Consider the following 22,349-nt stretch of genomic DNA (forward strand, 5'->3'; position numbering starts at 1 on the left):
CTGTTTTCCGGTGAACGGGCAGAGGGCTGCGACTCCCCCCTGCGGCGGCGAGTTTACCGTCCCCCCCCCCCCCCCCCCCCCCCCCCCCATTCTGTCCGCAGGTGGTTCTCGGAAACCCCGTCGCTTAGGCCCCACGGATGCGGCTTAGCGCTCACTCCCTGCGCCGCGCCAGTGGCACGTCGTGGGACACGACAGCAGGCCGGGCCGCCCTCCCTCACTAGGCGCCGGGCTACCAGTGGTGGCGAAGGGGACCCCGCGTGCGACCCGCTCCTCAGCAGGAGGAAGGAGGGAGCGGTGGAGCGGACCGTGTGCGGTGGCCGTTTCGGGGGCCGGCTACGGCCACGCTCGGGAGGACGGACTCAGGATCGCGGGGGCGGCCCGTGTGGACACCCTCCCTGCTGCACAAATTGGAATTCGAAGCCCTTCCGCACAAACTGGCTTTGTACCCTGTCGGGGTGAAGTCCGCAAGCTTTATTGTCAGCGGTTTGTACAGTCAGGGCCTCACGCGCCGGCGGCGGCAACTGCGTCACGACCAGGAGCCTCGGGGACGGCACCTGCCTCCAGGGCGGGGCGCACACACCTACGAGTCGCTGTCGTCGGTGTGCAGGGTGGCGAGGGCCGTGTCCACCTCCACTCCCTCCTCGTCGGACTGGACGACGGGGGACTCTCCGCCGTCGCCGGGGGCCTGCGCGGACGGCGAGGACGGCGGCTCGGCTCGCGACGCGGAGGGCCTGGGAACCTGGAGGGTGACTTCGATCGGCCCGCCGCCCGCTTCGGGCCCTGCAAACACAACAGAGAAGCTGCCACGGAAGTTGTGCTGGAGACGCCTCCCCCCCCCCACCCGGCCCCCCCACGCGCGCGGAACAGAAGGGGCGCGCGGCGTTGGTTCCGGGGGCCGCAGAACCCGGCTGCCTGTCTCCGCGAGGGCAGGTGGCGCCGGGGACCCTCCGGCCGTCCGGGGTGGCTTCTGAGAGAAACCGCCGGAGGCACAGGCTGCCTTGCTTTGAGGAGCAGCCCAGGAACCTCGGCCATCAGGACATGTCCTGGCGAGTAATTCGGGGAGTTTTTCTCTGGGCGCCGGTCTCACTGATCTTGTAGCAGTTCTCCAAGTTCAGGGAAACTGAAGAAGGTCCTAAACCCCAGTCTGTCTGTCCCTGACTCCGGGAAAGCGCCAGGCACTCTCAGGACTGCCCTGCCCCAGCGCCCCCCCCCCCCCCCCCCCCCGACGGCGGGGAGGGGGAGAGCGCTGCCTCGGGGAGAAGGTAGAGGAAACACAAGTGGACAAGAAAACTGGAGGTGGGCTTCGGAGGAAGGGGGCCTAGTAGCGCCGGGACCCTGGTCTGAGCCCTTCCCTTTTTGCGCCTGTGGAAGAACAGAAGTGCTTTCTTAGCAAGGATGTGCATATGAGACAGCCCTGCCCCCACCTTGCAGGGCTTGTCCCAGACTTAAATCGGGCCCGGTAGAGGGGGCCTTGGAAAATTTCTACTGGACTTCCATGAATCGCAATTTGGGGAAGGCAGTAAATGGAGATCAAGTGCCCGAAGGGTGGCGACTTAACTCTTAAACTCTCAGCCCAAGCTGAGCAAAAGGTCAAGCGACCACCTGTGGAGGGAGGGGGGGGGGGGGGGGGGCATGGGGGGGGGGGGGGGGGGGGGGTAGGTTGCTGAGGGTGAGCCCCAAGCTCCAGGCCTTACAGCCTGACCCCCAGAGGCCTTTTGAGCCCGAGGAAGGAGGACGACCCGGGTCCGACTGCGCGGTCCCTGGACGAATCTGGGCCGAGCACTCACCAGCTGGGAGAGGTTCACCACGGATCAACCAGAGCCCCCCTCCCCGCCGCCGTGAGCCCACAAGTGGCAGGACAAGAGGCAGAACTTAGAGACTGGCCCCGGGCGTCCAGGATCCTCCCTCCGGAGGGAGCTGGCGGACGCGTGACAGACCTCGTGCCAGGCTGTCGCCCCCACCTGCGGCCGGAGACAGCACAGCGGGGTCTTCGCTGCCGGAGTTCAAAAAGACGTCCAGGGCCTCCTGGTCAGACACGTCCATGAGGTCCATCTGCTCCAGCATGTCGATGTTCACCTCCATGGACGACATGCTGCCCATGGGCTCTGGGAAGAGACGGGCACGAGAAGGAATGACCCTTTTTGTCCTCAGTGACCCTTCAAGTGCATCAGTTGACCACGTATGTTCTCCAGGTATGAGATCTCTCCTGCTACTCCAGGCTTTCTAAGGCAGAAAACGACACACCCGAGTCGGGCCCTGTGACTCCATCCTAGACCGGTCTTGGCTGCTGTTACGTCGGCCCCTTCCGGCTGTTCGTTCACCCGCAGCCCTCGGCCTGCAGGTGCGGAACGCGACCCGTTTCTGCACGAAGCAGCCCGCAGCTGCGGGGAGCAGGGTCCCGAGAGCCACATCCCCGCAGCAGGAGGTTCGTTACCTCCCTGCCGACACAGCTTTGCCTTCCGCCTGCAGAGGCCCCCAGACTTTATCGAGCTTCCTGGGGAAGCTGTCACTGCCCTTATGACATCTCTCCGGTCTTTGATCTGAAAAGCAGACAAGCTCTGGGCAGCTGCAGGCTGGTGAGCGGGCAGCACGAGCTCTCTGTGGTGAAAGAGAAAAGTAAAACTGGCCCAGGAGCAAAAGGACATCAATACCAGGAGGGGTCCACCAGCCGGGGCCCTGGGGGAGGGCAGCCCCTGGGTCTGGAGCCCATATTCCAGCTACCTCTGTGGTCCAGAAAACAACGAGCCAGTCGACTTGGTCACCCCAGGCATGACCGTCCCTGGCAGAAACAAATTATTTCTGGTTCACCCTGGGTCTCACAGGGATATAAAAACATAAACTCGGCCCAGCCCAGAGTCTACAGCACAAGGTGGGAACCCGTCCGTCACTCCCGGCGAAGGTCAGCGGAAAGGAGCTCCGTGTAACACCCTTTACTGAGAATTCAAATGACTTTACGCATTTTAATGACCTTAAAAATGGAATCAAAAACCAGCCAAACGACTTTCAGATAGGAACATTTTAATCACTGAAATGTAAAACCGTGGGCCGGTATTAAACCGATGGTTAGGGACTAGGGCCAAACAAGTTAGGAAGACTGAATAAGACCGTAGGGCGCAGAAACAGACGGAAAATGCAAACCCGCAGCACCGTCCCAGTCCTGAGACAAGAAGAGATGGTGGGGGACACGGACAAAGAGGCTGATTTTCTCCCAGACTTGCTGGAAGATGTGACGTCCCAGATTTAGGAAGCAAAAATCTATTCCAAGGAAGACAGATGAAAGAAATCCTCTCCTACATCACCTGCAGTGAAGCTGGGGAACGTCAGAGAGAGGGCACGAGAGGGAAGAGAAGGAAGTAATTAGATTGACGGCTTCTCGACAACAATATAAGAAGACAATGGAATAATAAGTTCAAAGAGGTGAGATAAATGCCATTTCTAAAATTATGTAACATTAAATGGCATTTAAGACCGAGCATCAGCTATGAGCGCAGACAGCTCGTCACCACGAACCTACTCTCGCCACAGGCACAGAGTCCAGGAGGTCGGGCCCAGGATGCAGGAGGTGGGTGACTCGGGAGCTCAGCTCGGGGGGGGGGGGGGGGTGCCGAGAGCCATCGCGGTGTAAGACCCCATTCCGGCAGCAGAAGGGGAGGAGCTGACCGTCTTAGGCACAACCTTGTTCAAGGCCAGCGCTAAAATAAGAAAGCACGTAGTTTCTGTTCTTCGCAGGGGGAAGCTTACTGTAGCTGAGGTGACTCCTCGAAGTAGAGGCATGAAAGCCACGTGGTGTGGACTCGGGTGGGGTGCAGGCCCGGGGCCACTGCCACGCGGAGTCACTGCGCTGCTTCACGCTCGATACCGCGAGGGGTACCAGCGGGGCGGCGTCCCGAAGCTTCTCCAGGCTGACTGGTCAGGGGACACTGCCACTGGTCAGTCGTGGGCCCCGTGGGTGCTTGTGTGCGGCTGCCGGGCCACCAGAAGTCAGGCAACCGGCAGGTTTTCTGTTCTGGCCACGGTCTGTCAGCAGGGCCTTTCTGGCGGTTGGCCTTGGTCTGACTGCAGTTTTGAAAGGGACACAGGCTCCCTTTCATTTCCGTCCGTCCCATCCTTTGGAAAAGGGCAGGAGTAGGATTTAAAACCGAAGAGAACGCAAAACCGGATTAAAAAGGCATGGGAACAGTACCAAGAAAGGTAGTAATGAAGCCGCGTGTCAGTAATCACAGTAAATGTAGATGAGTCGGATTTTCCAGTTAACAGATCAGAAGACTGAATGAAAGTGATAAAAATCTCGCTATGTCTAGTTTATTGGAGACACTCCCAAAACATAAGGACATTAAGTTAAAAGAAACAAACAAAAGCTTAAGTAGTTAAATAATTAACTCGAAGAAGAAAGCTGACCTAGCAATATTTTTTTAAAGTTTATTTGAGAGAGAAAGAGGGCAAGCAGGGGGAGGGAGAGAGAGAATCCTAAGCAGGCTCGACACTGTCAGGCAGATAAACAGGCCTTGATCTCACCAACTTGAGAGATCGTGACCTCAGCCAAAATCGAGTCGGACACTTAACCGAGCCAGCCAGGTGCCCCTGACATAGCAATATTGATAGGAAACAAAACAGACTTTAAGGGAAAACAAAAATATTGAAATAAAGAGTAGTACTTAGTGATTTAATAAAGTTTCAGTTTGCCTGGAGGACAATTCAAAATTTGTGTGACATAGAATTTGTGGCGATGTTTAAAGAATGGCAGAGTGACAAGGAAGGTCTAACCGATCCATAATCCTGGGAAGAATGGTTAATAATTAAACTATACAATTCAATAATAGGGAATGCTTAAACAGCCCAACTTATGATCTTGGTGGAACGGGTACACACAGAACCCTATCGTTTAGGATCTTACCCTCAAATGCACAGAAAACATGTAGGAAAACTCTCAGTCTTGAATTAAAAAAAAAAAAATAAATAACCCATTCTCCAACAACCACAATGAAGTTTATGAGAAATCAGGAACAAAAGGTAACTAGAAACAACTTCACGCATTATTTAAAAACACTTCTAAACAGGTCACAAGTCAAATAAGAAATTGTAATGGAAAATCTAAAAAACCCAGGAAGAAACTTGCTTGTCAGAACTTGTAGAATTCTGTTAAAAAGTGGTGAACGTTACCCTTGTAAAAAGTTCATAGCTTTGAATGCCTTATGCAGACAAGAATGCTGAAAACCAAGCCCAGTCAAATTAGACCAAAACCAAGGAAAAAAAACCAAAAAACAAAACCGCCACCGAAGATGCCCAGCACTAAGGAAGAGAAACTAATGAGATACACGATAGCAACAACAAAGCTAAAAGTTGGGTCTTTAAGAAAACACTTAAAAATGACTGTTCTGTGTAAGACTCATCATGAAGGATGAACAGCACAAATTAGTGATCCGAGAGGGGTGGAAAAGCAAACTTCAACCCAAATACCACAAAGGCTGAGAATGATACTATGGACGTTATGCTGACACATTTGACAACTACAGATCAGCCGGACAGATTCCATGGAAAACTTGTTAAAATTGACAAGAAATAGGAAACCTTTGTACCTAGTGGAGAAAAACAGGTGGCAACTCTTCCCACAGAGAAATTACTCGGCCCCCGCAGTGTCTGAGGCTGCTTCTACCCAGCGCTTGGGCAATCAGGGAGGAGGGCTTGCCTACTGCACGTGTGGACTTCCAGCACCACTAAGAGGCTGGTGCTCCCTCGGCACAGAAGCGACACAACCGCAATCAAGGCCTGGACGGGTTTTCGTAGAACTTGCAAATCTGACTGTAACATTTATACAGAAGTACAAAGAGCCAAGAACAGCCAAGGCAACTCTCAAGAAAGAACGCATAAACGTGTTTCGGGGTGTGTAAGAATCGCTCCAGCACACCACACAGCAAGACCTGCTGTAAGACAAGGTTTCTCAGCCTTGTCCACACTGTGGTCCACGCTCTGGACCAGAGCATTCGTTGTTGTAGGGCTGTCCTGTATACTGGCAGGTGCCCAACAGCAGCCCTGCATCTATCCGCTAGATGCAAACAGCACAGCCCTGCCCCAAGCACAGCAGGCAAAACTCTGGGGACTCCACCAAATGTCCCGAGGGGACAAAACCACCCCCAGTTGAGAGCCACTGCTTAGTGAAGAATGAAGACAGTAGAGTTTGGGCTCCAGGCTAGACAAACAGAAGAAAGAGACAGAGAAGAGAGCCCAGAAAAGACTCACCGGGTACTGCAGTGGAGACACCCAGAAACAGTGGGGAAAGAGTGCTGGGGTGGAGGCAAAGTTACTGAATTTGGGTCCTTACCTCCCCATACACAGAAAAACGAACTGGTGGTGGACTGAACAGCCAACTATAAAATGGGAAACACTGAAACTTTAAGAATAAAACACAGTAGAATGTTCTTAGGACTTGGAGTTACAGCCAAGGTCTACTTGTGTGCTTATACTTGGAGGGAAGGATTTCCTGAACAAGACACAAAAGGACAAACCATAAGCAATAAAATGGGTAGAGCCGATCACGTTGAAATAAACACACATTTAGCAAAGGCCTCTCTAGAATCCATAAGCCACGGACTGAGTGAAGGTGACTGCCTCAGATGACAATCCGTAAAGGCCAATACCACGAGCATCAGACCCCATAAGGGGGGGCGTCTGGGTGGCTCAGTCAGTTAAGCGTCCGACTTCAGCTCGGGTCATGATCTCACAGTCCATGGGTTTGAGCCCTACATCGGGCTCTGTGCTGACAGCTCAGAGCCTGGAGCCTGCTTCGGATTCTGTGTCTTGCTCTCTCTCTGCCCCTCCCCCGCTCATGCTCTGTCTCAAAAATAAATAAAAACATTAAAAAAAATTTTTTTAAAAAGGCCCCATAAAGGAAGACAGGCAACCAGGAGGAAAATGGACAATCAAGGATATGCAAATTAAAAACAAGAGGTCATTTCATACTCACAGATTGGCAAAAATTTAAATATCAGGCACTACCCAGTGTTGACAAAGATGAGTGATGGCACATATACACACTGCTAGGGCACCGTAAACCAACGGGGGACTTGGGCAGGTAATCCAACAGAATCTAGTGAAATTACAGATAAGCACGTCAAACGACTCCGTTAATTACTGTCCCAGTGATACACCCTCAAGAAGCGGTTCTCAAAGTGTCCAACTGCCTCAAGAGTTCCTTTACCGGGGAGCTTGTTAGAAATGTGAACGCTCAGACCCCACCACAAACCTACTAGATCGGAAACCCTGGGGTGGGACCAGTCTCCATGTGAACAGCCCCCCTGGTGACTGAGGCTTGCTCAAGTTTGAGGCCCACTGCCCCAAAGAAACTCTCATCACATGTACGAAGACATAAGAGAATGTCCTCAACAGTGAGGTTTGGTTTTGTTTATTTTTTAGAGGAGAGGAGAGAGAGAGTCTCAAGCAGGCTCAATGCTCACCATGGAGCCCAACACGGGGCTCGATCCCACACCTTAGGATCATGATCTGAGCCGAAATCAGGAGGTGGACACTAAACCGACCGAGCCACCCCAAATTTCAAAGTTCTAAATAAAACACTCACGGAGAGACAATCACGCAAAGTTAAAACCATAAGCTGGCAATTGTGTTTTGAGATACTACTGCATTCTAGATTGTCTCTTGGGGGACGCTATATGAATTTTAGTTTAGTTCAGTTTTATCTACTAATTCCATCTCTTCTAACTTTGTTAATTTTGCCACTAGCCCAGACATCACCTCCCTCTCTGTCCTGGGCACTGGGTCCACTGGGGGACTTCCGAGGCCTGAGTAAGAGTGTCTCGCGGCACAGGGCGCAGCCCCCGGCTCCAGAAGATTCGACTTTGCCGAACTGCCAGTTCAGCAGGGACCCACGGGAGCCTGAGATCTAACTGTGGGCACACACACGTACAGAACGGCGTGTCTCCCAGGTGATCTGTCAAGATACCCCAGCACCCAGCAACAAGGAAAACAGGAGTCACGTCGGGTGGAAGACAGAACCCGGGTCAGGGTCGTACCAGGTTACACGTGCCCTGATGGCACTAGGACTGCTGGGCGCGTGGCGGGTGCCAGGTCCCCTCTGCTGCCTGGCAAGCTGGCGTGGCCTCCTCACCTCCTCAAGTGCCTGATGCTCCCAGCTCCGTGGGTTCTCCAGCCTCACCCCAATCCAAGGAGTCACGGGTGTCCCTTTACCCTTTACTCTGATAATTTGCTGGATAAAACTTTCCATTCCTTTGTCTTAATTAAAAAATGATGCTTTGGAAAGTGTGAAAAAATTCACTGCTATTTCTGATGTAGTGGAATGAGTCCAAAATACCATATTCACTATGGAGATTTTTTACTTTGACGGATTCTCCTACATTAAACATCCCCGCGTTCATCCCTGGAGATGAACAGTCTGTAAGGGGATGTGGGACTTGCCAGGCCGGAAGTCTAAGGGATGGCTCTGAGCAGCCTCACCGAGAGATGCCTATTTGTTATCTGAATGGTTTTCCAGCTACGGCTGAAGTAGAAAGCTAAAAAGCCCAAATCTCCAATTTTCTTCTTCAGTGCTTTCAAAATCACACATATTGGCAACATGTGCCTGACTCCCATTTTTTTTTTTTACCTTAAAAAAAAAAAGGAGCCTAAGACTTCTTGGAAACTTGAAGAATGTTATTTTTTAAGTGTCCCAAATGTGAGAATTCAATTCCTTAATACTTCATTGATGTCTGTCCAACAAGAGTTGGCCGGGCACCCCACCGCGCCAGCTGGAGGGTCCCCGTGTGCCAGGCTCTCGGTCACCGCAAGGAGGCACTTCGAACCTCCCTGCACCGGGTTCACCTCCGTGTGTGCGCCCATGTCTCCCCACGAGCACGGGCCTACCTAAGAGGCACTTCCACTTGGCCTTTCTTCCTCTGGGCCTAAAGACGTGCCGAGTGCTCGCAGGTGCTCCGGAAACATCCAGGGAACCAAGCTGGACGTGCGGGGTTAACCTCAGCACTGATAGTCTCTGACTGTTCCCTTCGCTGGCCAACCTCCTCCCACCTCCTGGGTGCAGCGGCTCCTTGTCCTTAGATCCCCAGTATGTTTCCCAGGAGGTGCGTGGCTGGTACGGCCTCGATGTCTGTGTCCCCCAAACTCGTATGTAGAAGTCCTGACCCCCAGTGTCATCGCAGCGTCTGGGGGTGGGGCCCCTGGGAGGCTAACAGGTGGAGATGGGGTGGGGAAGGCGGGGCCCCCGACACACCAGAGAGGGTCTCACGGCCGTGCAGGGTACAGTGACCTCACCCCTGCCCGTGACGAGACGCGAATCCCTGCAGCGAACGGGCTACTCCCTCCATAAGCGGCACCAAACCCTGCAGGCCACGAACAGCACGCATATTCTGAGGCGATCTGTCCGGCTTTTCTAGACGCAGACAGACTGTAGAGGAGGGCATACAAAAGGGACACAGCCGGCTCCGTGGAGACCGGATGTCCTCCTTCAAATCTGACCCGCCCTGAGGAAAGAAGCCTTATCCACACGGTGCATCCTGTGGTGCTCTCCCAGGCGTGTTGCCATGCTACTTTTGATGTGTTCTGCCTCCATTATTCTCCTTCCTCGGTTTTTATTTCCTTAACCTCTCTCCTGGGGGCGGACACCGGATTCAAAGACAGGGAAGGAACAGAGTGAGGGGAACAGAGAGGAGCTGGGGGGTGTGGTGAGGGGCAGGGTATCGGAACAAAGACCGGGGCCAGGCTGGCCAGGGGAGAGAATGGAGGACACAGGGCTGGGGAGCGGAGGGGCTCAGGGGTGCGGAGGGGCAGGTGAGCAGAGGGGCCCTGGACGGTTGCCCGCGTGCCGTGCAACCAAGCTGCTCGTGCTCCTCCTAGAGGCTGGATGAGGGACCCCGTACCGAGCTTCGCCCCTGCTGTTTGTTCTTGGGAACTCTCGGAGACGCGAACATTTATGAATCTGGATGTTCATCTCAGAACCGTGTATAAAGATAAAGAATCTGTTCAACTAGGGGTCTGGTTAAATGTTAACTGCGTACATCCTGACGACGCAGACGCAGCTTTGAAAATATACCCTTTTAAAGAACTGTTAATAACACAGGGGGAAAGACCCCTGTACGGTATTTAGATAGACACAAAGCCAGATGTGTGAATGGTTTGATACCAATTATGTACAGACTCACTCACACACATACACACACACACGAAAGAACCACCCTAAAATAGTGACGGAGATTTTACTGTGCTGTAGAATTATGGGTGATGTTTCTTTGGTTTTTACCTTAAAAAAAAAAACAAAAACAAAGCCTGCTCCATGTTTTCTAAGTATCTCCAGCTGAAGCCTAGACCTGCAGGAAGAGGTAGAGACAAGGACGAGACGAATACCGCATGGCAGAGCCACTTTGGGTTTTGGGGACTAAGGCCAGACCAGACTTCCGGGGACTGTGCCCCACACCCCACCTGGGGGGCGCGGCGAGACACGGTCTCCGGGCTCCCGGGGAGGGTTCCCGCCGCCAGCGGCCCTCTGCCCAACTTGCCTCGCCTCTCCGCTATCTGCAGGTAGCCCGTGGACAGGTACTGTTCCATGTCCTGCTGGAACGCCTCCTCAAAAAACTTCTGCCGCTCCTTCAGCTTCGTCTGCTGGGTGTGCTCCATTTCCAGGACCTTCTGGGTGTGCTCTGCATCGAGTTCAGCTACGGAAACAGAACACTCGGGGTCAGGGCCTGAAGAGGGACGGAGACAGGAAATGGGAGTAAGTACGCACTCACCTCCACCCTCCAAGCTGAGAGGGTCGCGTCTGCTTGTCACACCCCGGCTGGTGCCCCGACTGCCATGGAGGTGCCCCCCCGCCCCGCCCACCCTCCACGGCACTTCTTCCCCTGACCTGGCGGGCCAGCCCCCCGGCCCCCCGTGCCTCTCCCTGCGCCATGACCCCCCACCACGTGTCCACTGTTTGCCGATCAGCGGTTCATCAGCCAAGACCAGCCTCTTGGCTAACACTTCACCTGACTCCAGAGGACCCCGCTATCCCGCCCTGGGGCACCCCCTGTGACCAGACTGGCGACGCTGACTCGTACATTACATGCAGTACAGGGGGCCAAGACTCGGACTTCCTGGCGGACAGCGACGCCTCATCACCCGGCTCGGAGCCGGGCACGGCAGGCGTTCAGTAAGTGGAAGGGCAAGGATGCAGCCGTCGTGCTGGATCAGAAAAGCGAGGTCCCGGCTCTGCTGTTCACTAACGGGCAACCCGGCTGAGTCAGTCAGCCTTCCTGAGCCTCACATCACCCGGCTGAATCTGGGATAGAGATACTAACCCAATCCTGACGTGCGCCTTCAGTGAAATAACGTTGAAAGAACTTTCTGATTAGTGTCAGCAGCGACCCTTCGAGTTCGGGCCGAGTCAGCAATACCAGGCCATCACCCTGAGCCTCGTCATGCCAGAAGAGCCCCCAATTTGCCATCCCGTGACCACTTCCTAGCGCTCTAACCTTCCTCAATGCGCGCGTGGGGAACGCAAGAATGAAATCTGGGTCAGGCATTTACCATTATTCACCTCGTTCACGGACCCAGGGTTATTTTCACATTTGCTCTGAACTCCGGAGTCCTCTGTACGTCCCACGGGGGGCAGAGTTCTCAGGCGGCCTCCGAGATGCCCTGCTCCTGGTGCACACACCCTGCACGACGCCCTCCCCGACTATCAGCAGGACTGGCTCTCCTGCCATGAGCAGGCTATGCCCCCGGGCAGAGCTGACTTTAAGAGAGAGGGGTCACCCGGGCAAGCCTGACCTGATCGGGCTCTTAAAGGCGCCTGCGTGCACTTTCCCTGGAGAGAGAGACGTGAAGCGTGAGAGAGGGACGTGACACAAGGAACATTCTCCGGTGCTGGCTCTGAGGATGCGGGGCCCACACGGCGAGGAACGCAGGTGGCGGCCAGACACGGAGAGCAGCTCCCGGCTGAAAGCAGGGGCCTTAACTACAGCCGCGGGGAGCTGGAACCCCGCCAACAACCTGAATGAACTCGGACGGGGGCTCTTCACCCGAGTCCCAGAAAGGAACGTGGCCTGGTCGACGCCCTGACGTCGGCCCGCGAGGCACCGGCCTTGACTTCTGCCCTACAGGCGGCGGGTAAGCTCCTACCTTTGCGCCGTTTTACACACTAAGTGTGCACTGGCTTCTCGCGCAGCAGTACGGAGACCCTCCAGACAAGCCGCCTTGGCTCCAGCCCCTGCCCAAGTGCGACTGGCCCAAGAATCAAACGATGACTCCTTGAGTTCGTTCCCCTAAACAAACGTCTCGCAGCGCCTACCTCGTGCAGACACTATGCTAGGCTGAGCGTGGCAGAACAGAACGTTTCAGCTACCTTACTGTCGTGCAAGAAACGGGGGGCCTGAAACGCCGAAGATAATTTCACTGCAGACGTATTCCCCACCGTTTACCTCTGGGGAGTGTCACATCTTTGGGGCATCAGAACTCATTTAACTCAATAAAAAAAGATCCGATTAAAACACTGACAGAGAGTCTGAGCAAACGTTTTTCCAAAGAAGACAGACAAATGACCAACGGGTGCGTCATCACTCATCACCAGGAAAATGCAAATCGAAACCACAACGAGACATCACCTCACACCTGTCGGAACGGTCCCCACTGAGAAGACACGAGACGACAGGTGTCGGCGAGGACGTGGAGAAAGGGGAACCCTCGTGCACCGCTGGTGGGAATGCAAGCTGGTGCAGCCAACCGTGGACGACGGCGTGGAGGCTCCTGAAAAAATTAAAACTGGAGCCACCCTATGATCCAGGGCTCTCACTTCTCGGGTATATATCCAGACAAAACGCAACCGCGTATCGAAAAGGTATCTGCACACAGCATTAGTCACCACAGCTAACACCTCAGTGCCAACAAACGCGTGGGTGTGGGGTGTGCGTGTGTACAGACACATACAATGGGATACTACTCCTAAGGAAGAAGGAAATCCTGCCGTTTGTGACAACAGGGACAGGCCTTGACGGCGTTAAGCTAAGGGAGACACGCCAGACAGAGAAAGACAAATACTGTCCTACCACTTAGGTGTGGAATCTGAAAAAGCCAAACTCCCAGAACAGAGAGTAGAATGGTTATCGGAGCTGGGGGTCGGGGGACAGGGAGAGGGGGAATGGGGGTCAAAGGGTACAAACTTGTAGTTGGAAGAGACCTAACGTAAAACACGGTGGTTAGAGTCCACAGTACTATATTACGTTCTTCAAAGCTGCTAAGAAACTAGATCCTAAATGTTCTCACAAGAAAGAAACGGTAACTTCGTGAGGTGATGGGGGTGTCCGCTAATTCTACAGTGGTAATCACACTTGCACCAAATCGACACGTACCCCTTAAACTTACACAATGTCGTATGTCAATTACGCAGCACTAAAACATCCTTGGGGTGTTACCAAGTGATTTTTAACAACAAGAAATACACAGAACTCAGAGTGAACGGTGGTCTATGAGGCCCGGCGTAGGCATTCCCCCACCCGTCCCCCACCAATACCCACCACCACATTTCGCACGTGCTGAGAACAACATGATCTCGTATGCGTGACCGACCTTAAAAACTCGATGATGGGGGATATTTTTAATCCCAAGTCAGTTGCAGTCTCCAGTGCTTAGAATATTCTGGGCATTCATCTTGTATTCTAACCTACATACACGCAAAGAAGACACACGCACGTTAACCGGCCACCACCAACAGAAAGTGAATCTTCCCGACTCCACGATGACAGGTGCTGTACCGACGATGTTCATTCTGTTCCCACTATTATAATCACTGTGCATTCTCTGTATCTCTGTGTTGCCCTAACTTCCCCCATCTCCTAGGTTTGTCTACAGGGAGACGATCTGGAAAGAGCACAGGTTTTGGAAGCCGTCGGGCACAGGTCCCAGCCCTTTCCGCAGCCGCTCTGGCACCTCTCACATCACATCCCTTTTAGCCTACTTCTCAACTCAGGCGTGGCTCTGGAAGGAAGGCAGCCCTGCGTGAGCCCCTTCGGAGGCCCACAAGGTCCCTTACCTGTACCTGTCTCTGTTTTTCTGCTCAGAGTATTCTCCGAGTCTCGGGGAACGTCAAGCCCCATAGCCCAGAAGTTCTGGGGAATAAAGACAGCTCTCGGCCAACAGGTGACAGATGTCAGTGTATCAGTGTTGTGCTGTCCCTTCCTTCGGACGGGCATTTCTAGGAGGCCTTCTGAACGCTTCTCAGAGATCCTGATGGAAGCAGAGCCCCGGGGCTATAGCATCAGCTTTAATAACACATCCCGCCCGGTCTTGGCCGTTCCTCCTGTGTTTCCTCTCTTCCTCACTCCTCCTCTCCAGGATCACCTCCTGTACAAACTACCTGCAGCAAAATCCTCTCAGGCTCTGCTTCCACACAAACCTGCACCACGATATCCAGCACCAGCTGGGACTTAACCTCTCTGAGCATCAACTTCCTCCTGTGTACAAGGAAGGTACAAAGACCTATTCCGTAAGGCCGCTGGCAGGATTAAATAAGGTAGCAGCTGTGAATCACCAGGCACCAGCACTGACCAAGAGCTGACGGTTCCTACCAGCAATTATTTAAAACAGTGGACTCTTGGGGGCACCAGGGTGACTCAGTTAAGTGTCCAACTTTGGCTCAGGTCATGATCTCTCGCCCCGTGGCGTCGGGCTCTGTGCTGACAGCTCGGAGCCCAGAGCCTACTTTGGATTCTGTGTCTCCCTCTCTCCCTGCCCCTCCCCTGCTCGCGCTCTCTCTCTCAAAAATAAACATGAAAAAAAAATTTTTTAAACAATGGACTCTTGAAAACAACGGACATGAGGAGAAGGAAACACGAAACACTACACAAACTCGGACGAGTGCGACACTGAGAATTACCCCAGCTCTCTCAGCCTCACTCAGACACTCCAGAATTAGTCACCTCTCAGTGCCTTTCACAAATCTGCAAGGAATTCAGTGCACTCCTGAGAGGGGAAGAGGGGACCCAAGAGGAGCCTCTTCATTTGTTCACTTCAGCTGTCAGCCTCTCGGCTCAAATGCCTCCTGACTGCCAAGTGCATGGGAGACGGTCAGCCTAAAACAGACCAAGTATGCTTCAAACACTTCAAACCAAGTCCAATTAATCTTTTAAAAAAGTAATTCCAGAATAAGCAGCTCAGAAACAGAGATCAGTGTAGAAATCATCAAAGGGGTTTTCATTAAAGAATACCTTGTTCCAACAGAATTGAGATCTTCCACACAGTTGTGTGCAGCCTGAAAACGTCGTTCTTCTCGAGACTTCTGCCTCAGAAGTTCCATTCTCTCCTGTCTGAATTAGAAGCCCCAGAGTTTTTCATCTTGGGTTTTCTATCGTGGAATGCAATCTCATCACATCTTAACCCTCACAAAAGCGGGGGGTAGATTTGGGAAAAAAGAAAATCACTGTTTTCAGTTTTAAAACATGTTACGCAGTAGTTATCTGAAATAGCTCCGACTGCCCTATGGGCTTGGGCTTGGCTTCAGAGCCACTGTGGTATCTCAGGGCCGAGGGCCACACAAGAATCACTGAGCAGCAGCACAGTCACGCTCATGGCCACGGTGAAAAAGCACATGGCAGATTTAGTTAAAAACAGCAATGCTGGGGGTGACTGGGTCGGTGTAGGCTCAGGTCACGATCTCACGGCTTGTGAGTTCGAGCCCCACGTCGGGCTCTGTGCCAACAGTGTGGAAACTGCTTGGAAGTCTCTCTCCCTCTTTCTCTGCCCCTCCCCTGCTTGCTCTCTCGCCAAATAAAGAAATAAAAAGCTTAAACAAACAAACAAACAAAAATAGCCAATGCTGCTCAGCAGCGCGGAAGCTGCACCCCCAGCCCTGGGCCCACTGAGTGGCGGGGGGGGGGGTCCTCGTGGTGCGGTTCAACCTGCGCTCGGGCCGGCTCTCACCAAGAAACCACCACATCTGGGGCTGGTACAACGCGGGAAGGCCATCTGAAGGGGTCCTTCAGCACCCGAGGTTTAACAGCATCCGCATTTTGAATGACTACAGAAAAACGTACATTATAGAACATCTTCTACAAGGAAAAATGCCTCCTCGTTCGTATTTAAGACGTCATTTATTGTACTGGGAAAAGCAAGCAAATACAAAGATTTAAGGAGCTTCAACATAGAACCTTAAGGTTAAAAAGAAAAAAAAAAAAAAAAACACAAAAAAGCAGCACTAGCTTTCCTGCCAGAAGGCAAGAATAACCCTTTCTCTCCATAACCAGCCTGGTCTGCGCCCCCCACAGCCGTGCCCATTTCCTGTGGCCCCAGCCTCCAGGCTGGCTGCCACGACCACCTCCAAATGGAGAATTCCTCAAAACAAGTCCCATTACCAGTGAGGATGGTATAATCAATTCTCCATCACACGTGTTAACGGGACGTAAGAGTGGCAACAGGATACAGGAAACATATATTTTTAAATATATTTATATTTATATTAAATATATTTAAACATATATTTTTAAAAGCCCATCAAGCTCATTTCAGGAACAATTTCAAACCAGTGCACAGCTGTGCCTCTCACGGAGTCGGGGAGCCCTAAAGTGAGGTGTGAATGGCTGAGAAAGGCCCCCCGAAAGTGCTGAGAGAAAAGCAGACATCAGGAAAACCGGGCTAAACCTTTCCAGTAGAGTTGGTGGTAGCAACCTCTTGAATCCGAAAATGTCAAAAGAGAAACAGTGAAATTTCGTACGTAGGAGAGTTAAGAAAAACTCTGGCAGCCTCTAACATTAAAATAGCGAGAACGTTTTTCATTCAAGGTAACTACCCAAGAATAAGAACAGATTTAAAATCTGCAAGATATTTACAATGCGGATGTTTTTATATTGCTAGAGAAAGAATTCTGGGATAGTAAAGCACATGTGACAGGGTCCAGTCAGACCTTGTGAAATCTCTGTATATTTCTAAACACGAACAGGTACACAAATGCCTTTCCGGATCAGTTTTGATAAAAACTGCAGACAGTCAAGCCACACGACCACTAAAAGACCCCGTGAAATTCCATCCGTGTGATGGAATTTACCCACTGGGACGAATTTTTTTGATGCTTCTAATTATTTGCATTTATTCAACTGATCTTTTTGGATGTGTGAACAATGCATGTACACTGTGGAAAAATTTTAGTAATAAAAAAATTACAAATAATGTGAAAATTCCCCCTTAAGGCACCATGAACAGGTGACCTCAGCTAGCAATCTGTGCACTCTGATCAGATCTTTTGTCCTCTTAGGTTAAACTATATGAAATTGCAAGAGCCAATCCTTTTTTTTTTTTTTTTTTTTTTTTTTTTGGAAACACTAAAATAGTTGTTGTTGAACTTTTTACTTTGAAATAGCCATAGGGATGCCCGGCTGGCTCAGTCAGAAGAGCATGGGACTCTTGATCTCGGGGTCGTGAGTTCAAGCCCCACACTGGGTGTAGAGATTACTTAAATAAATAAAACTTTTTTAAAAAATTGCAATAATCATAGGTTCACAGGACAGCGTTGAGAAAGGTACAGGGCACAGGGCAGCAGCCCGTGCACCTGTGCCACGGCTCCCCCAAGGCTAATACCTTAAACAGTTAACAGTGTAGCATCAAAACCAAGTAAATGACATTGGTACAACCCCCAGAGCTTTATTCGGATTTCATTAGTCACTCACTCGAGTGTGTGAGCGTGTGTGTATGGGGAGCTCTATGCAGCCTTATCCGTGTACAGTCTTGTGTAACACACCACAAGATCCTCAGCTGTACCGACCCTGCAAGGCCCCCTCAGGTTATCCTTGTATAACCACACCCTCCCTCCCTGCCTCCCCAACCAGTGATCTCCAAGCCTATGAATTCCGTTATCGAACAAAGGTTTCAGAATGGGATCGTGCAGTACACATCCCTCTGAGATTGGCTTTTTTTACTCAGCGTAGTTTTCTGGACGTTCATCCACGCTGGTGCATGTATGGGTAATTTGTTCCTTTTTATTGCTGAGTAGAATTTCGTGGTGTGGGCATACCACAGTGAAACCGTTCACTCCTGGGAGGACAGTTGGGTTGTTTCCAAGTTTGACTACTATGAACAAAGCTGCTATGAGCATTTGTGTACCAGTTCTGGGGTGAAAGTAGGTCATTTCTGAGATCAATGCCCAAGAATGCAATGGCTGCATCATATGGTACGCGCATTTTCTTTAGTTTCGAAAGGAACCGCCAAACTCTCTTCCCGAGTGGCTGTCCCCATTTTCTAGGTCCACCGTCAGTAAATCACAGACTGCATCCCTCCACATCCTTGTTGGCATCAGTGAGACCTTCCAGCTGGAATACAGCCAGTCTGTCCGTTCCTCCTCCCCCCCCACCACCCCCGCCACAGTGTGTCCATCAGAAACAACTGTGGGCTTATTTTCAACAACTGCTATTTTTCTAAAGGTGCTTTTAGTTCCTTGAGGCATTTCCCTACCCGCCCCCCACTCCCCCCCACTTTAGTTTTCTTTACATTTGGATTTAATAAATTATATTTAATTTCGGGAAAACTCTGTTTTGGAAACTCAGGATTTAGATGAGAACAAAACATGTAAGATTTCTTTCCAGTGCTAAAACTCACTTATTCTTTATTTTTACTAGTTAGCAGTATGGCTTCATTTCTAACTTAAATTGGGTTTTCAGAATGAGGCATCTACACAACCATTTTTAAAGTCTCCCAACCGCCTTATAAAATGAATACAAATGGTCTTAGATTGGAGCACAAACAGACCTTTCCTTAATGTTGTCCTAGAATTGGGGTTTTTATAACATGCCTTTTAAAATATCAACTTCTGGGCCCCACATTTCTACAGCTTTTAATGGTTTTCGGTCTAGCCTTCATCAACAATTAGTTTCCGAGACTGATTTATAAGTACTGCAAACCATGCATTATTTCTGGGACTCTTGTAAAGCAGCACAGAGCCCTTAGTCCTTAGCACTGGTTATTATTATTATTTTTTTTTAATTTTCCTGCGCATGGTAAAGTTAACCAATTTTTTAAAGAAAGCTAAATGACTTAACTTTTCCTCACCCTCCAACACACACACACATGAGCGTGCGCACACACACACACCCCTTACACACATCTATCAAGAACCAAACGCTACTTCTTTCTTTTACATGCAACTAAGAGAAGGTATTCCTTACCTAGAACACAGTAGTTGGCAGGTTCGGCAAACAGAGTAAAAGAACTCTTTCGGACAACGAAGAACTCATGGCCACTCCTAGCGAGATCTCACAATGTCCAGTCATTCGGGGCAGCTCCTGAACAGCTGTTTCCTAAACCCATGTCACAGGAAACAAACACTATTCTAGTATCTAAACTTCTGGAACATTTTAAAACTTCCATCAACTGCCCTGAAGGAAATGACCACTATCTAGAGTATTAGCAAAATGGACAGCTTAGAAACTCCATGTGCATGAGGTTTGCTGAAACAGTGAGACAGAAATGCTCAGCTGTTGGCTGTCTCTGTGGGAGGGGCGAGGCAGCTCCAAAGACCTCTGTGCGGCTGGGAGACTCTGGGCCGCCCCGCTCACCCCTCCAGTCCTGGGACCCTCCCCCATCAGTTAGTGAGGGGGAGGAGGCCAGGCTTGGATGGCATCCATAAGGAGCTCACCTCCAGTCCTTAAGTACCACAGTTCTATTTTTACTTGCTTTCGATTGGAGCAGGAAGAGGTCATCCTAAATCCTGTGTGCTTTGTGGTGAAATTGTAGGAAAACCAGATTAGCGGTAGGAATTTGGAACCTCTTCCGTTAGACAGTGACATTTCAAGAAAATTAGCTCCAACTATTAAGAAAACCCTGACAGTATTTTTGCTTTCGTCTTCCTGGCCTTTTTATTGCTTGAAGAACGATTAGAACCGAGAGGCTTAAGGATTAATGCGTAAGTGAGAAGCTCCGCCTGTGGCCAGAGGCTTCGTGAGTTATTGACCTGTTCGAACTCCATGGGCCCAAGGTGGGAGGCTGACAGGACAGCCTGGTGGCCTGAAATGAGTCCGGGCAGCACCAAGACCACTGTGCCTCCTGCAGGGACCAACACACAACTAAAGGGGGGGGGGGGGGGGCGTGGATCACGGTTCCAAGCGATGGCTCCACACCACCACCTGCAGGTGCTATCACTCCGCGATATGTGGATGAAACATACCTTTTACAGAAACAGTACATAAAAATGATAAAATTATCAAGCCTGTATCATAATATACTATTCTTTGGATGATTTCCAATTTTTTTTCTTGGAAGACTAAAAAAAAAAAAAAAAAAGACCCTCCAGGCTAAAAGCTCTGTGTTGTAAATATTTAGACAATAGCCTAATTTCCTAGCATTTTTAAGTCAAATCCGATACTTTCCTGAATTTTACTTAGGGTATTAACCTACTTAATAATAATTATTGGGGCAGAGGATGGGTAGATCTTTAGAGGAAGCCTTTCAAACTCCAAAGGTATTTTTTTGTTACTACATGAAAAACTTTTTTAACATTTTTTTTTTTATTTTTGAGAGACAGAGACAGAGCACGAGTGGGAAAGGGGCAGAGAGAAAGGGAGACACAGAACCCGAAGCAGGCTCCAGGCTCTGAGCTGTCAGCACCAAGCCTGATGCGGGGCGTGAACTCATAAACCGTGAGGTCATGACCTGAGCCCAAGTCAGAAGCTTAACCGACTGAGCCAAGCAGGTGCCCCAAAAAACTTTATAAAAGGTATAAGCCAACTGCTTGTGTCTAAATGTCAAAGTCAACTACTATAGAGTTCATCCTAATGAGTTATGGAGATAGTAGGCCAGGGGCTCTAGACATTTAGTGGCATCAAAGTCACCTGGAGGGCTGGACACAGAGACCGTTGGGCCCTCTGCCCAGAGTTTCTGACTCAGTAATTGGTGGGGCAGAGAACTTGCATTTCTAACCAATTCCCAGATGGTGCTGATGCCGCTGGTCCACAGACCAGCCTTCTGAGACCCACTGCTCTAGGTGAACTGTATCTGTGCATCCACTGCATTCAAATTTTTTACTTGGTACAAATATTTTTATAATGGGAAAGAATAAATAGAAGATGGGGAAGCTGGCACAATTCATGGAAACGACAGAAACGTCCTCTCCTTGATGCTCTCCAAAACATCTGGAGTATCTTCTAAAAAGGACAATCTTCAGCAGCAACCAAAATGTAGAATCAGAAACAAGCATAGTCATTTTTACCAGTGACAGACAAGTGTCTTCGGGACAGAAGTCCCTCTGTAGCAGCTCGATCTGATTTTGTGGAATCCTATTTTGTGGAATCTTTTACCCATCCCTGCTCAATGGCTTAGTGGCTCCATACAATAGGTAACAAAACCACTGTGGTCAGATCACTTCTGTGCCCCGAACCCCAGACCTAACCCAGAGTGGGTTCTCATCCTTCTCCATTTCCAGAGACAACAGAAACAACCTGGAGACGTTTTCCCACCATCTCCAATTATACATCCATGTGAACAATATAAAATCATATTTGTGTTTGAAACTAATAGACAAAACTCTGCCAAATAAAAATTGGGAAGAACAAGTACACATATCCAAAGTGAGATATGATATAGGGTATGCCAAGAGATTCGGGACAGATGTAAAAATATGTGACTGGTGATGGGGTTCAAGAGGTTGCCCCAAAATATGGCACCTTGGCATACTGAATACTTTAAGCAGAAGGAGTCTGAGAAAATGGCAGAAACAGGACGTGCACTCTGACCTTCCCTGTCTTGCTCCCCTGAAGTAGGTCATAGATGCCTTCCCCAGACCTAAAGGAAAGTAGCATTCTTACCTCCAAGACAAAAGGACACCGAGAAGAATCCAAGCACACAGACCTTACGAGCAGGGCAAACATCTAAAAGATCTGCTCTTCTGATTGTTCTGTGAATCGACCTCCTCGCATTTCTAGCCCCAGGTCCCTACCCGGTTCCTTAGCTAAGGATGGCATATGCAATGTAACAGCCTGACTTGCTTTGGGGTCTCATATTTTCATGGAGCTCCGTCGGTGCAAAATTAAATTTGTTTTTCTCCTGTTAATCTGTCAACCAAAGAACCTAGTGGGTGCAAGGAAAAATTTTCCACCCCTACAGTTGGTTACCATGAAGGGACCAATTTCACTGGCTGCACCCTGCTCACTCCAGGGCTCCTTGCAGCAGAGAGATTCTGGGACCTCTGACAAGTATAGCAAAATTCTTACCACATCAGTCTCCTGAATTTCTGCTTACAGGGGCCGGAATCTCCCTACAAGGGAGCGTCCTCCCCCTGCCCTGCACACCCCCCCCCCCCCCCCCCCCGCCTTTCCTGAATTTAGAGTAGCAGAAGAAAACAGTTGTGGAACTGGACCCTTGGGTACAGCAACTCTAGT

At 50.6% G+C, this 22,349-nt stretch overlaps 1 protein-coding gene across 2 annotated transcripts; it reads right to left on the minus strand.

Annotated features, from left to right (window-relative positions):
* Nucleotides 1-456: 456 nt before the first annotated feature.
* On the minus strand, nucleotides 457-22,261 carry LOC125916936 (dysbindin-like). Of its 2 annotated transcripts, none has more exons than XM_049623180.1 (4): nucleotides 19,143-22,261; nucleotides 10,518-10,673; nucleotides 1,962-2,105; nucleotides 457-780 (listed from the first exon to the last, which is right to left on the minus strand). In XM_049623180.1, the coding sequence occupies exons 2-4, from the start codon at nucleotides 10,633-10,635 to the stop codon at nucleotides 581-583; spliced, it is 462 nt and encodes a 153-aa protein (XP_049479137.1). In that variant the 5' UTR covers nucleotides 10,636-10,673; nucleotides 19,143-22,261; the 3' UTR covers nucleotides 457-580. The 2 variants fall into 2 exon arrangements, with proteins under 2 accessions (XP_049479137.1, XP_049479138.1); XM_049623181.1 differs by having other exon boundaries at nucleotides 10,518-10,703.
* Between the last annotated feature and the right edge of the window lie 88 nt (nucleotides 22,262-22,349).

This window comes from Panthera uncia, unplaced genomic scaffold (genome assembly GCF_023721935.1).
Source record: "Panthera uncia isolate 11264 unplaced genomic scaffold, Puncia_PCG_1.0 HiC_scaffold_1326, whole genome shotgun sequence".
Lineage (NCBI taxonomy): Eukaryota > Metazoa > Chordata > Mammalia > Carnivora > Felidae > Panthera > Panthera uncia.

Bases quoted from the DNA above. Each gene is read 5' to 3' on its own strand.
- LOC125916936 (XM_049623180.1), bottom strand. From the start codon at position 10,635: ATGGAGCACACCCAGCAGACGAAGCTGAAGGAGCGGCAGAAGTTTTTT. The intron at 2,106-10,517 runs GCAAGTTGGGCA...GTCTCTTCCCAG, and splicing joins GCAGATAGCGGAGAGGCGAG to AGCCCATGGGCAGCATGTCG. The intron at 781-1,961 runs GTGGGGGCGACA...TTGTGTTTGCAG, and splicing joins TGTGCTGTCTCCGGCCGCAG to GGCCCGAAGCGGGCGGCGGG.